The sequence below is a fragment of the Oncorhynchus clarkii genome, chromosome 23, assembly GCF_045791955.1.
Source record: "Oncorhynchus clarkii lewisi isolate Uvic-CL-2024 chromosome 23, UVic_Ocla_1.0, whole genome shotgun sequence".
Classification (NCBI taxonomy): Eukaryota; Metazoa; Chordata; class Actinopteri; order Salmoniformes; family Salmonidae; genus Oncorhynchus; species Oncorhynchus clarkii.
The window spans coordinates 44,819,664-44,835,379 of NC_092169.1; the positions used below are offsets into that span (position 1 = coordinate 44,819,664).

The 15,716-nt window shown below is 42.2% G+C and overlaps 1 protein-coding gene across 3 annotated transcripts; it reads right to left on the bottom strand.

The window, feature by feature from the left end:
* Positions 1 to 5,522: 5,522 nt before the first annotated feature.
* LOC139381809 (zinc finger and BTB domain-containing protein 18-like) lies at positions 5,523 to 14,374 on the bottom strand. Of its 3 annotated transcripts, none has more exons than XM_071125582.1 (2): positions 14,243 to 14,374; positions 5,523 to 8,091 (listed from the first exon to the last, which is right to left on the bottom strand). In XM_071125582.1, exon 2 carries the CDS (start codon positions 8,075 to 8,077, stop codon positions 6,458 to 6,460), a length of 1,620 nt encoding a protein of 539 aa, XP_070981683.1. In that variant the 5' UTR covers positions 8,078 to 8,091; positions 14,243 to 14,374; the 3' UTR covers positions 5,523 to 6,457. The 3 variants fall into 3 exon arrangements, with proteins under 3 accessions (XP_070981683.1, XP_070981684.1, XP_070981685.1); XM_071125583.1 differs by lacking the exon at positions 14,243 to 14,374 and adding an exon at positions 11,406 to 11,567; XM_071125584.1 differs by lacking the exon at positions 14,243 to 14,374 and adding an exon at positions 9,593 to 9,659.
* Positions 14,375 to 15,716: the final 1,342 nt, after the last annotated feature.

A 15,716-nucleotide genomic window follows, 5' to 3' on the forward strand; every position in this document is an offset into this window, starting at 1 on the left:
AAGGACAGATACAAATGAATGACCTAAATACACACAGCTCCATCTGAGAGCAAATTGTATTCTTCAAGCAGATGTTCAGGAGCCTAGTGTAGCTAGCAATAATGAAGTAGGTAAAGGTTCATTATTTTTCATGACACTTTCAAACAATACATAGTTACTTAGGGTCATTAATAGTGGTGATATTTTTGTCTTTCTAATTACTTAAAGAAAATCCATAGTGTCAACTTGATGTCATTGCTCCTGTCTAAGGAGTGGAATTCAATAAATTAAATAATGAAAAAGGTGCACATGTAATAATATTGCATGGACATAGTTAAAACTGATGTAAAAATAAAGGTGTAATGAATATTAGGAAATACAATTATGATGCCTGGATGTAGTTATTATGATGCCTCTGAATAGTCAACATAATTAAATCTACAAGTTACAAACACATGTTTCAAAAACAATATCATGCCTGTGAAAAGAGAAGCAAATCTTCCAGTGATTGGGAGATGGGGGGTGTTAAGTGTTGCTGGTGAAGGGGGGTGGCTTACAGCATATGACCATCTGTAGTAATGCCCTAATGAATAACTCTCACCGTGGTCAGTCCTTAATGCATCTGCAAGGCCAGGTTTGCAGAACAGCTAGACATTAGATAAAGCTGATTTGTTTCTTGGAAAACTGTACTTGAGGAGCTTTGGCAGGAGGATGTGGGGGGGGGGGTCTCGACAAGCTGCTGCACATTTTCTCAGTTCCAGCCCACGCCTGAGCCAGCCAGATGTATACACACACACACACACACACACACACACACACACGCACACAGACACACTGGCCCTGCTCACAACCAGGGCCCAATTAAGATCCACAGCCCCCCCCCCCCTTCACACGCACTGGCCATGCAACTACAGTGACCCAATCTAGATCCACAACTTCTCCTGACACACACACACTGGCCATGCAACTACAGTGGCCCAATCTAGAGCCTCTCCTGACACACACACACTGGCCATGCAACTACAGGGGCTCAATCTAGATCCACAGCCTCTCCCCACACACACAGACACACACAACATGGCATAGAACAATGAATGATGCCAAGGCTTCCCTTACCTTCATTGCTGAAAGATATGAAAACACTATATCTATTATGATTATACACTAAGTACATAATCACAGTCACTATAGTTAGTTCTGAAGAGCAATGCTAGAATATGTTGAATTACTCAGATGTGTAAGTATAGCTAATATATCGCATTAAATGATACACACTTAGGGTTGTGTGTAATTGTCAGTGTTGGGGAGCAGTGAACAACAAGTAACTAAACTACATTTTGCAGTAGCTTGGTGACAGTAGCTTGGTGATAGTTTAACTAAATTCAAGTCATGGTTATGTTTTCAGTAGTTAATTACTTTTAGCCATGTAGTGGTGTAGCCAACTACTGGAACTACACACTACTGTTTTACCATGTAGCTTGGTGTAGCTAACTACTGGAACTACACACTACTGTTTTACCATGTAGCGGTGTAGCCAACTACTGGAACTACACACTACTGTTTTACCATGTAGCGGTGTAGCTAACTACTGGAACTACACACTACTGTTTTACCATGTAGCGGTGTAGCCAACTACTGGAACTACACACTACTGTTTTGCGGTGTAGCTAACTACTGGAACTACACACTACTGTTTTACCATGTAGCGGTGTAGCCAACTACTGGAACTACACACTACTGTTTTACCATGTAGCGGTGTAGCCAACTACTGGAACTACACACTACTGTTTTAACATGTAGCGGTGTAGCTAACTACTGGAACTACACACTACTGATTTACCATGTAGCGGTGTAGCTAACTACTGGAACTACACACTACTGTTTTACCATGTAGCGGTGTAGCCAACTACTGGAGCTACACACTACTGTTTTACCATGTAGCGGTGTAGCCAACTACTGGAACTACACACTACTGTTTTACCATGTAGCGGTGTAGCCAACTGCTGGAACTACACACTACTGTTTTACCATGTAGCGGTGTAGCTAACTACTGGAACTACACACTACTGTTTTACCATGTAGCGGTGTAGCTAACTACTGGAACTACACACTACTGTTTTACCATGTAGCGGTGTAGCCAACTGCTGGAACTACACACTACTGTTTTACCATGTAGCAGGGTAGCTAACTACTGGAACTACACACTACTGTTTTACCATGTAGCGGTGTAGCTAACTACTGGAACTACACACTACTGTTTTACCATGTAGCGGTGTAGCCAACTGCTGGAACTACACACTACTGTTTTACCATGTAGCAGGGTAGCTAACTACTGGAACTACACACTACTGTTTTACCATGTAGCGGTGTAGCTAACTACTGGAACTACACACTACTGTTTTACCATGTAGCGGTGTAGCCAACTACTGGAACTACACACTACTGTTTTGCGGTGTAGCTAACTACTGGAACTACACACTACTGTTTTACCATGTAGCGGTGTAGCCAACTGCTGGAACTACACACTACTGTTTTACCATGTAGCGGTGTAGCCAACTACTGGAACTACACACTACTGTTTTACCATGTAGCGGTGTAGCTAACTACTGGAACTACACACTACTGTTTTACCATGTAGCGGTGTAGCTAACTACTGGAACTACACACTACTGTTTTACCATGTAGCGTTTTACCATGTAGTGTTTTACCATGTTCTTGCAATTTGTAATCTGATATTTACAGATGATAATTTTTCACAAAGTAATTTGGATGTAGTGAACTACTTTTTCAAAGTAACTTTAGTTAGGTAAACTATATATTTTTAAGGGTAGCTTTAGTGTAGCTTACCTTCTTCCAGTGTGAAGTAAAAGGTAGCTTGGTAAACTATATTTTCAGAGTAGCTTCCCCAACATCGGTAATTGTAACATTTGATTGAGCTTGTATCTAATACATACAGGCCTCTGAGAAGTCCAGTCGGTTTAAACACTTATGAAATTAAATTAAGAAAAAAATGTATATTACAATAATTTCAGCAGATGACATCTTCCTTCTGTTAAAATATGACTGTGGCTCTAAGCTGTATTAATAAGTATAATACGCATTTAACTAATCCTCTAAATGTGCGGTAGTTTTGTGCCGACTGAATGGTACCCATGTTATTCACTCTTTATGTGACAAATTAAACACACACATTTACATTGGAGTTGAGTTTTAAGGTTCTTATAATTTATTGCAGTTTGCACACAATTTAAAAATTTCAACAACAGCACACCAAAAAAGTACAAAACTAAACAGCCTTAGAATTTACTCCCCTTGAGAAAAAAACAAAACATACTATGATTGTCAAAGCTAAATGCTTAAATCCAGAAAAATAAACCAAATCTCACAGGGAAGCAAATATATTTGAATCAAAATCTGCTTATTTTTCAGACAGTGATTGTCCTTTTCAACCAATTTCTTTCTATTTCCCCCCTCCCCTCTCTTCATTGTAGTCTACATTTGAACGTTTTTTCCCCCATTGGCCCTTTCCTGTTTTCAAGTAACCAAAGTTGGATTGATGTAAACGGAGATGCTTATTGGATCATTTCACAGCTTCCTTTCCGTTTCAAAAAGGTCAATAAACAGTCCAGTTACACACACTTTCAGTGTTCCAGTGATAACGTGAAAATAAACCAAGCTGTTTACAGTAGTTTAAGGCGGTCAAGTACAATAAGAAGTCAGCAATAATTGTAAATAAGTCTTCAAACAGAGAGCTAACTCACATATGATATATTTTCCATGGATGCAAAGAGATCAATTACCACTGTGCAAAATGCCATGAGTGTGTGCAGTTGGCAAGGAGCACCCATGTCACCAGCTGATGCTGCCACCACCACGTCCACTGAAGAGCAAACCAAACCCCCGGACCAGTGTGGACATGCCAGACATGCCAATGTGCAGACATTCATAACCATACTAATAACAACTGAGTTTGTGTAGAGTTCAACTTTTGCTTTTGTTCGATAGATTGATTCCATGATTTTTGTGCACAAACATTTTTTGAGTGCAGATTTTTTTCTCAGAATGTTCACATTCCTAAAAATGTGAAAAATCCTAAATAAAATATTGAAATAAAGAACAGTTCAAATGAAAATGAGATATTATAATATTAAGGTTAACTCAATCATTTCACGATTAAATACATCTCCTCTTGAATGTAATAGTATCCATGATTTCGTGAATCTATAATTTATAACTGTAATTTTCATAAAGGCATATTTTCAGCAATAAATCTCAGTTAAATAACCTTTAATGGTGCAATCAAGTATGCCAGTTCTCTCCCTTCAAAAGTAAGGATTACGCTTTCAGTACAAAACATGCACATGTACATACATACAGTACGTACATAGGAGCACTCAAACAGATACACGCAGACATTCAAATTAGGAGCGTGTAGTGCTGCTCTCTGATTCTTCAGCTTTTACCATTTAAAACAGAAAGAACCTTCAGGAGTACTCAGGCTTTACTGTTGAAACAGAAAGAACCTTCAGGAGTACTCAGGCTTTACTGTTGAAACAGAAAGAACCTTCAGGAGTACTCAGGCTTTACTGTTGAAACAGAAAGAACCTTCAGGAGAGTACTCAGGATTTACTGTTGAAACAGAAAGAACCTTCAGGAGTACTCAGGCTTTACTGTTGAAACAGAAAGAACCTTCAGGAGTACTCAGGCTTTACTGTTGAAACAAATAACATTCAGGAGTACTCAGGCTTTGCTGTTGAAACAAATAACATTCAGGAGTACTCAGGCTTTACTGTTGAAATAAATAACCTTCAGGAGTACTTAGGCTTTACTATTGAAACAAATAACCTTCAGGAGTACTCAGGCTTTACTATTGAAACAAATAACCCTCAGGAGTACTCAGGCTTTACTATTGAAACAAATAACCTTCAGGAGTACTCAGGCTTTACTATTGAAACAAAGAACCTTCAGGATTACTCAGGTATGAGCAGGTGAGCATCTCTCTCATAGATCAGTGCGAAACCTTCTCATTGGCCGCACAGTTAGAAACAAGTGTCAAATTAAAATATAAATAAATTACCCACAACGCTTACTTAATGTCGATGAGAAAGCAGAAAATACCAAAGCAGAATGTTAACTGGATATAGCTACAGTAGTTGGGAACCTTAACTCCTTGACCACCATGCAGCAGAGTAGACTGTGATGAAGTGCTGTGTGGGCGGGAGGCAAACACAGTAGAGGAGATCTTCAGTAGATTAGTTAGGTCACTACTGGCATTCAGCCCACACTGCCACCTCTGTCAGTCTGAAGACAAACTTCACCTCACATTCCGTTACACAAACTCAAACCCAAGACCAGTGCATTGACACAATATCTTCACAGCCCAGAAGAACATTTCAAAGGAGTCCCGACAGACTCTCAAAAGGAGCAAAGAAAATAAATAAACTACTTAAGAATGAAATAAGTTAATTTAGAATACACCCCCCCCCCCTAAAAATAAAACAAGCAAATGTAAGATAAATCATATTCATGCATTTTCCATAACTGTAATATTCCGGGTTTCTTAACCGACTGCACCCTTGGATATTCACATTGTCTGTTCTATATTTGCTCAATTACAGTGTACAGTTATACAGTAATTCACATTTCAAATATACAGGTTGGACTTCATGCAATATCAGATCCCATTTTCCAAAAATAAATCCATAATCATAACCTATAGGATACAGCCAAATGAAATTAAAGGGATGTTTAAAGGCAGCAGATAGATTTAAGAAATTGTATAATAATCATTCATAAAGAATTTTAGAAAATACTTGAATTCATGTGAAAAAGGAAGCTGTACATTGCATGAGTGCCATATGTCTTTCATCAGTCAAGAGCTTAAGGAGCAGAAGCTTGTTAGAGCAGACCTCTTTCCAGTTTCCTTAAACACACACACACACACACACACACACGCAAACGCACACACACACCAATGAAATTTGATAATAAAAATATAGTGCACTATATACACACATATTAATACACACACACATATGTGCACTGGTATAAATTGATGAGCAGTACCCGTTTAGTGTATTCTAATAATCTTCAACGTCAGTGTGTTACCTGAACACTTCATATGGTTGTCGTTGAAGGTGTGCCTTAGATTAAGGAGTGTATCTATACACAAGAAGATGACATAACACTGGGTGTTGATACCAGCGCCCATGTTTTTTTTATATTGAACTAAATCTGAACAAATAAAAGATTAGAACAGAACAAAGGACTGGAACTGAAAACAGTAGTAACATCTTCATGTTCTATTAAAGTGCCATTTAACCAGATTTTGTAATGTACGTACAAGAAACATGACTAAATCAGACCCCTCTCCTACCCACAACCCGTGCTCCAACTCCCTTACCTCTCTGCCCAACCTTCACTGACACCTCTCTCATTTAGCTTAAAAACAAAGGAGTCCTGATTATTTCAGCAGGCTTCACTTCCACAGTTCTTGAGAACTATCCTCTATGGCCCAGTCCCTGTGGAGGGTGGGTAGTTTGAGGCCTTCACTCTTGACAGAGAGAGAGTTGACCAGTTCGCAGTGGAACTTGCGGATGTGGCGGTACAGGTCCCCGGACTGGGTGAAGCGCCGCTCGCACCATTTGCAGGCGTGCGGCTTCTCTCGGGTGTGCACCACGGCGTGCCGGCTCAGGTTGTGAGAGTACTGGAAGCTCTTACCGCACGTGGTGCAAGTGTATGGCTTCTCTCCAGAGTGAGTCCGCTCGTGGCGCTTCAGGGTGTACATGCAGGAGAACGTCTTGCCGCAGATGGAGCAGGTGGGCACGTTGATGTCGCTGGCGGGCTTGGCGCGCACGCCTTCCTGCTCACGAAAGTGTGTGCTGAGGTGGATCTGGAGGATGTGCGGACTGGGAAACACCTTGTTGCACAGCGGGCACATAAAGATCTGAGTGTGAGGGGCGTTCAGCATATTGGACACGTAGGGCAGCAGGGTGCTGTCGATGCTGGCCGTCTCAACCTGGGCCCTCTCACTCTCTCCGCCCAGCATGTCATTATTGCTGACCTTGTCGTCACGCTCCAGTTCACTGGCCAGGGTGGCATCACGCAGGGCTGACAGGTGGGCCTCCAGGCGTCTGTGAGCATGGCTGCTGACCAAGTGGTGGTTCAGACCTCCGTTGGTTCTGGGAGGGGTGGCTTTGGGCCCGCTGTGGTCCATCTCGTAGTCACCACTCACCAGGTCCTCATGGTCTGAGCCCGTGTTCTTCTCCTGCTTCACCTGGACCAGGGTGCCCTGCAGGCTATCTGGCATCACCACACCACAGAAGTAAGGGTTATTGGACAAGGCCTCGCTTGGCCCAGTCAGGCTGGACTTCACAGACAAGTCCAGGACACAGTCTGCATCCGACGACACTCTGCGGGAGCCACGGGAGCCCACAGACCTCCGGGACAGGGAGCCTATAGAGCTGCTGGGGCTGCCAGTTGGGGATTGCAGCTTGGGGGGACTGCCATGGGCGTCATCTTCCCCTGGGCTGGTGGCAGTGGCCGGGGTGCCTGCCCTGTCAGTGGGTAGCCTCCACAGGCTACTGGGGTCCTGCTTGGACTCCAGGTCTTCATCGTCACTGGGCAATAGGTCAGCTGTGGCTGGTTGGCCCGTGCTGCCCTCGGAGAAGCTCTCTAGTTTGTCAGAGCAGCTGGAAGCGTCCTCCTCCTTCTTGGTGCTGTCTGCCTCCGCAGTGGCTTTGTGCTTCAGCTTCTTCTTGCAGACCTTGACAATGTGGTACATGTGGAGGAAGCTGGCAGCAGCCAGCACATCCTCCACGGGCAGGGCTTTGAACTGGAGCTTCCCCTCGTACATGAACTCCAGCAGGAGAGCGAACGCTGGGGCTGTAACAATGTCGCTGTTCAGATGAACAATGTCCCTTTTGTCCAGCTGGTCCTTGTAAAAGAGATGGAAGTACATGCTGCATGAAGCCAGCACTGCTCGATGGGCCCGGAACTGGGCATCGCCGACCAGCACAGTGGAATCACAAAGGAAACCCTGATGCCTCTGCTCACTCAGACACTGTAGCAAATGTCTGCTGTGGTCTGGGAACTCCATGATGTCTTCATAACCTAGAACAGACAGCAGATGTTAGAGGCACATTATTTTAGAAGATGTTAGAGGTACATTATTTTAGAAGATGTTAGAGGTACATTATTTTAGAAGATGTTAGAGGTACATTATTTTAGAAGATGTTAGAGGTACATTATTTTAGAAGATGTTAGAGGTACATTATTTTTGTTTTAGCTTGTAGACAATCTGTCTGGATCCACTCACCCACTCTCTCACCTCATGCACTCACTCACCCACTCTCTCACTTACTCACCCACTCACTCACTCACTCACCCTCTTTCTCACCCACTCACTTCACTCTCTCTCTCACCCACTCACTCACTCACTCACTCACTCACTCACTCACTCACTCACTCACCCTCTCTCTCACTCACATACCCTCTCTGTCACTCACTCACCCTCTTTCTCACCCACCCACTCTCTCACTCACTCACTCACTCACTCACTCACTCACTCACCCACTCACTCACTCACCCTCTCACTCATTCACTCACCCTCTCTCTCGTTCACTCACCCTCTCTGTCACTCACTCACCCTCTCTGTCACTCACTCACCCTCTCTCTCACTCACTCACCCACTCTCTCTTACTCACCCACCAACTCTCTCACTCACCCACTCATTCACTCACCCACTCACTCACTCACTCACTCACTCACACACCCTCTCTCTCACTCACTCACCCTCTCTCTCACTCACCCACTCACTCACCCACTCATTCACTCACCCACTCACCCACCCTCTCTCTCTCTCACTCACTCACTCACTCACTCACTCACTCACTCACTCACCCTCTCTCTCACTCACTCACCCTCTCTCTCACTCACTCACCCTCTCTCTCACTCACCCACTCACTCACTCACCCTCTCTCTCACTCACTCACCCGCTCTCTCACTCACCCTCTCTCTCACTCACCTTCTCTCTCACCCACCCACTCTCTCACTCACCCACTCACCCTCTCTCTCACCCACTCACCCACTCACTCACTCACTCACTCACTCACTCACTCACTCACCCTCTCTCTCACTCACCCACTCACTCACTCACTCACTCATTCACTCACCCACTCTCTCTCTCACTCACCTTCTCTCTCACCCACCCACTCTCTCACTCACCCACTCACTCACTCACCCTCTCTCTCTCTCTCACCCACCCACTCTCTCTCTCACCCACTCTCTCACTCACCCACCCACTCACCCTCTCGCTCACTCACCCACTCACTCACTCACCCTCTCTCTCACTCACTCACCCACTCACTCACTCACCCACCCTCTCTCTCACTCACTCACCCTCTCTCTCACTCACCCAAAAGGGAACAAAAATGTGCCTACACAAGAAATCCTTGACATTTTAAAATACATTTACAAAACTGTCACTAAAACATCACCAAAGACACATTTTCCTTTTTAGATTCTGCTAACATGTTTTACCACCAACAAACTCCAACTTTCAGACACACAAACACCAAATAAAAAACAGGTAGAGTCTAATTGCTCCATAAACCTAAATGTTTCCGGACGATATTTGGGAGAGGTGTTGCTCTAGACTGCGACCAATGGCTGCTCCACATGATCACAGAGAGGCTTCAGCAGCTAACCTCCGCCTGGTCACACAGATGTCTCCCCGCCCGCCTGCTAACTGAACTGCTTCCACGCTTTACTCTCCCAGCTCCTAGTGAGGTTATTTTTAATAACCCACATTGGCCTGGCCAGACTCTTTAGGTAACAGGATTTCAGGTACACATGCAATCCTCACATACACAAGCTACTGATTCCAGAGGCCTACTGTAAGTATACTGAGAATAACGACTGTACACGCGGAATTGAAGGGTTTGAAAAACAGGTTGCCTTGTTGGTAATTACAAAAGGCCTTTTATTGTCATTATATTTGCTAAAAAGAGAGTCCTATTCCAGAAAAACATTTCATTAAATAAACTTGACTAATAGAGATTCATACTTTTTAAGGAGAAAAAAAAGATCACACCTGTAAACCAAGTATCTTTTTTTTGCCTGAAAGAATACATGAGCCTGAACATTAAGCAGTTAAATAAACCCTTTTGAATGTGAGTGAACAAGTGTGCGATCCTCCTCACTGGAGCAGAGTTCAGACTTTCCTTAATGGGAGGCTTACAGGGACAAGGATGTCCAACCCCCCAGGCAACCACCCCACGCTCCCCCTACCTCAAATCTTTCTAGAAACCGCACATCCTCCCTAAAGAGAACGGCACTGAAGATTTACAGTACAATCACTTTAAGTGCCCTGTAGTCTACAGCCATCCTAATCCTTAAGATGGCTAAAAATAAAGATAGTAGGACAACTCACAAGGTAGCAGCGATCAAATTAGGGGTCTGTCAGGACAGAGAGGGACGGAGAAGGAGGCTTACAAACATCTGATCCAGCTGACTGTGGCCATATGGCAGCTGCTGCCCAGATAAAGAGATTAAGACTAGGAGGAGTGCGATTACAGCTGTCTAGCCAATTCAGGCAGCTCAAATCTGCAACTTCTAAATTAGTCACCACCAACAGAAAAAATCAACACAAGCCAGGGAAAGAGGACATCAGGCTTTCAAGTCATTTCAAAGACAGTTATTTTGTATTTTTTTTATTGAACTTTTATTTAACTAGGAAAGTCAGTTAAGAACAAATTCTCATTTACAGCCTACCGGGGAACAGTGAGTTAACTGCCTTATTCAGAGGCAGAACGACAGCTCTGGGATCCGATCCAGCAACCTTTCGGTTACTGGCCCAACGCTCTAACCACTAGGCTACCTGCCGCCCCAAAAGTTAGATTTAAAAGGTTGAATTATTCTTAGTAAAAATTACCCTATAGATTTGTATTTTATTTTTTTTACATTGTTTGTGGATGTTTTAACCAGAATAACTTTATGAGTATAAAGATTTACAATTTTGATAGTAGCAGTTATCTGTTGGATCAGATTTGATAAATTAATACTGTGTTTACCAGACAATAAATACACGTTAAGTTGCATTTAATCATTAGTTAAACACAAATTAAGAAATGTATTTTGGGTGAAACAAATGACAATAATTTCAACAAACATTCAACTCCAAGCCCAACTTGCTCACTACAAACCAGAGAAAAACTAGGAAAGCTCTTCCTGACTACACCAGTCCCTTGCTTAGCTACAGTAAACAACTACTGTACACATACACAACATGTAGACTAAATCCTTCACTTCCTATTCCATAGAGCTCTGACTAAAAGTAGCCTGACCCTGGGAAAAGCCCTGGAAAAGCCAGAGCTACTCATACAAAATAAAACCCTCCCAGGGCCCCGGACCCTTTCCCACAGTACCTGCAGTATGCATCAACTTGATTAAGTCCACTGTAGTAGAAAAGCTGGGCCGGCTGCAGCTTTTTTGCAGAATCAATGAGGGGGTAGGAGAAAAAAAAATGCAAACTGTGGAAGACAGATGCAAAGCGGAGGAGATGTTGGAGGGGAATGAGATACCTCCTCCTGAACACAGATCCGCACACACACTAACTCCCAGTCTGTGCATTAGAATAAAAGACTGGGGGATGGCAGCCTGTCAGCTGCTCTGACATCATGTTCAGATGGAAATGCTACCTCCAGCTGTGCTCCTTTTACAGCCATATGCTACTCCTCTACACTCTGCCACCAGCCTCTCCTTTATACAACTTTGTTTCTTTTTTTCTCCTCTCTCTAAAAAAAGGGGGTACATGTATTGAGGTGCTTGGGTGGAAAACTAGACAACTTCCCCCTACCTCTTCACTCTAAAGGATAACTTAAGAAAATAGGTCTGTGTGAAAACCAACATTTTTTTTTCTAACCTAGTTTCCTGCGCAATGAATTTAAATACCCTCAAGTTTTTGTGTTTTTTTTTGCCGCCTGCTCTCCTTCCAGTAACCATAAACAAAGGCCAGAACAGCACATTTTCAACTGACAGATCCACGCAGCTGATATTGTTTTCAACTTTTGTATGGTTCACTGCCCTTGCCATTACCGTAATTCATTTCCCTAACCCTTTGGACAACTGACAGAAAAATGTAGAAAATAACAATGGGAACAATCGTATTGACCTCATGGGTGATATTCTAAATGAAACAAAAACTACACTATTCCTTAATGGGCTGCCTAAAACTGACTACAGCTTCTGCTTTCTTTTGTGAAAGTATTCCACTCTTTCGTGTGAATATTTCAGTGGGTATTTTTATTCCACGAGGAATTAATTTATCTGCCATGTGAATGGATCACAGCCACACATCTATATGCAGCACATTATTATTCATATGAAACAATAACAATAATAAACAATAACAATAGACTGCTCCCGCACATTGGCTAACCGGGCTATCTGCATTGTGTCCCACCACCCACCACCCGCCAACCCCTCTTTTACGATACTGCTACTCTCTGTTCATCATATATGCATAGTCACTTTAACCATATCTACATGTACATACTACCTCAATCAGCCTGACTAACCGGTGTCTGTATATAGCCTGGCTACTTTTATAGCCTGTATATAGCCTGTCTTTTTACTGTTGTTTTATTTCTTTACTTACCTATTGTTCACCTAACACCTTTTTTGCACTATTGGTTAGTAAGTACGCATTTCACTGTACGGTCTACTACACCTGTTGTATTTGGCGCACGTGACAAATAAACTTTGATTTGATTTGATCATATATTAACATTTTTTGTGTAGCCTATATTGATGTGAACTTTACATTCAAGACATTCAACATGTTCCTGTTGACATAAGGGGCATTTCTTAAATGTATTTTATTTTTTAGTTCACCTTTATTTAACCAGGTAGGCCAGTTGAGAACAAGTTCTCATTTACAACTGCGACCTGGCCAAGATAAAGCAAAGCAGTGCGACACAAACATCACAGAGTTACACAAACATACACAAACGTACAGCCAATAACACAATAGAAAAATCTATATACAGTGTGTGCAAATGTAGTAAGATTAGGGAGGTAAGGCAATAAATAGGCCATAGTGGCAAAATAATTACAATTTAGCAATTAAATACTGGAGTGATAGATGTGCAGAAGATGAATGTGCAAGTAAAGATACTGGGGTGCAAAGGAGCAAAAAAACAATATGGGGATGAGGTAGGTGAGTGGGCTATTTACAGATGGGCTATGTACAGCTGATGCTTCAAGTTAGAGAGGGAGATATAAGACTCCAGCTTCAGTGATGTAATATAATTCTCAAGTTTTGTTATGAAAATGTACAAGATCAAAACCTTTAGGAATTAATTGCAATTTATGCTAATGAGTGTAGCCTATACTTTAGAAAGAGGAGAAACACACGAATATATAGGCCATATGTAGGCTGATAGAACAAACCTATGGCCAGATATCTTATGTTATTCATATATATCTTTAAATTACCTTCAAATCAGTGACGCTGCACGCAAATGGGAAAATTGGAGTTGCACCTAAATAATTAGCCTATATTACCGATTCAGGATCCGAGGCTTTCACAGAACATAGTCTATTCCTTTCACAAAAAAAAGGATATCATGTATCATTAAATAGTCCTAGAGTGTGTTTGGGTAATTGGTAACAATGTTACAACATTAATATTACAATTTGCAACACAACACTTAATCCAAATATATCCATTGTATCATTGCCATTGCCTTTCTTTGGATTAGCCTAGTCTACAAAAAGATCAAAAGCCAGGAAACAACTGTCATAAATTAGCCATTACTTCCATAAACTTCTTGAGACCGGACATGACACACTACTACCGATACAAGCAACTGATCAATGTATCTGTCAACCTCTGTAGGCTACTCCTCCAGGGTCTGGCTACCAACATTTCTCTGCGCTGCTGGTTCCAGAATGGAAGACTGTCGCGAACAACACAACAGAACATTCGCAAGACTACAAATACAATATCTCTCGCGCGCACAAGCGCAATCAAGCTAGCTAGCCACGGTGGCTAACAAAAAAAAGTACACGTTCGATCATTAGTAGGCTATAGCAGTTCTGTAGCAGGCCCCGATGCAATGCCGACAGGCACTACGAAGGAGCTAACATAGCAACTATTATGTGAACACAACAGTCGCTAGAAAGGATTATTACTTTTTCCCCTTTCATTCTTTAACCTCCTTTCATCACCCTTTCGGACTGTGGTATTAAAGGCACTTACAGACAACAAGCTCCAATGTCTTCCTGCGTCCTTCGTCAAATCCTATTGAGGCTGAAAAATAACTAGATTGACTTTCAACAAATGTCCATAACAACCTGCAGTGGCAGGAAAGACGGACCGAGTGAGCGTAGAGAGAAGGGCTGCGGCAGCCAGATGTTTCCGAGCTGTTGCTACTAAACTCCAGCTACGGTAGAGGCGTCTGACTGACAGCGCAAAAGCCAATAGTGCTTGTGATAAGAAAAGTGAAGGCAAATTGGAAGCAGTCGTTGAAGAGGGAGGGATATGTCTACTGGGTGTAGGTTGACACCAGGCAACAGTGAGAAGGCAGAAAAAAGGCCAAGCGAACTGGTTCCCTGAACAGACTGGCGCAGAGCACAGAGTGAGCGAGAGGCTGAGCGCAGGGTTTCGTGGGTACTGTAGTCATGCTTCGACCAATAGAGAGGAAGAACAGGTGCACTACCTTCATATTGTTGAAATAAAACTTTTGTCACCGGGTACAAAATGAGGACTGCAACGAAAAGGTATGAGAATATAAGGCAATTCACGCGTAAAATAACTCCGCTGGAAGCGAGCAGAATGCATCAAGGTAGCACAATCAATTGTTCATTCATTGGTTTGAATAAAGTTATTTTCTTTCTAGGCAGTTTTTTCTGACTGTAGTAATTTTCCTATTGCCATGGGATAGCCTATAGATTTTGCAAGAATATTAAATAGTTTATGCATAATGTCATGATGAATAGGTTAGCCTATCATAGTAGTCCTATGTCTATAGTCCTATCATTAGGCAATGCTTAGCCGACTAAACTCAACTTGATGATTTACGTTGGAGTTGTGCGGTGACTAGCGTGTGCGGACTGGAGCTCCGCCATCACATAAAATGTACTTTTTCATTTAAAAAAACTACTGATGTCAGCAACCAAAGAAAAGCTACCTGAAAACAGTAGCTTAAAAAAATACATCTAAACTTAATTGTATGTGATGTCGTATTACCCTTCCGCCCACGCTAGATGCAGTCGACTCGCATAGTAAATCACGGAGTTGAGTTTTGTCGGCTAAACTATGCTAAACTATCAGCAGGTTCATTCACTATCGATAAAATTAATGGCCCAAGTCTCTGTTTATTACAGTGTGTCTCAGGGACATACAATAACCATGTCTTGATTTGATGTCGAATACGTCCACTCTCACGTCAATAATTAGCCTAATGTAATTAAAAACGAATAGGCTACTTTGTATTTTTATTTGTAATATATGTTATATTGTACAACACTATAACTTAATTTAAAGACGAGCAACATTATTTTGAAGTTGCATGTCTCCTTTGATGTGTGTTTAGGTTATATCTTATAGGCAAGATATTCTAAGACTTGGTGAGAACCTTATAGGTGATAAACACGTTATTAAACATTATATACTGTATTATAATATGGAGGTTCAAACTTCAGTCAATTTCGAGACATTTCATTAGAGCATC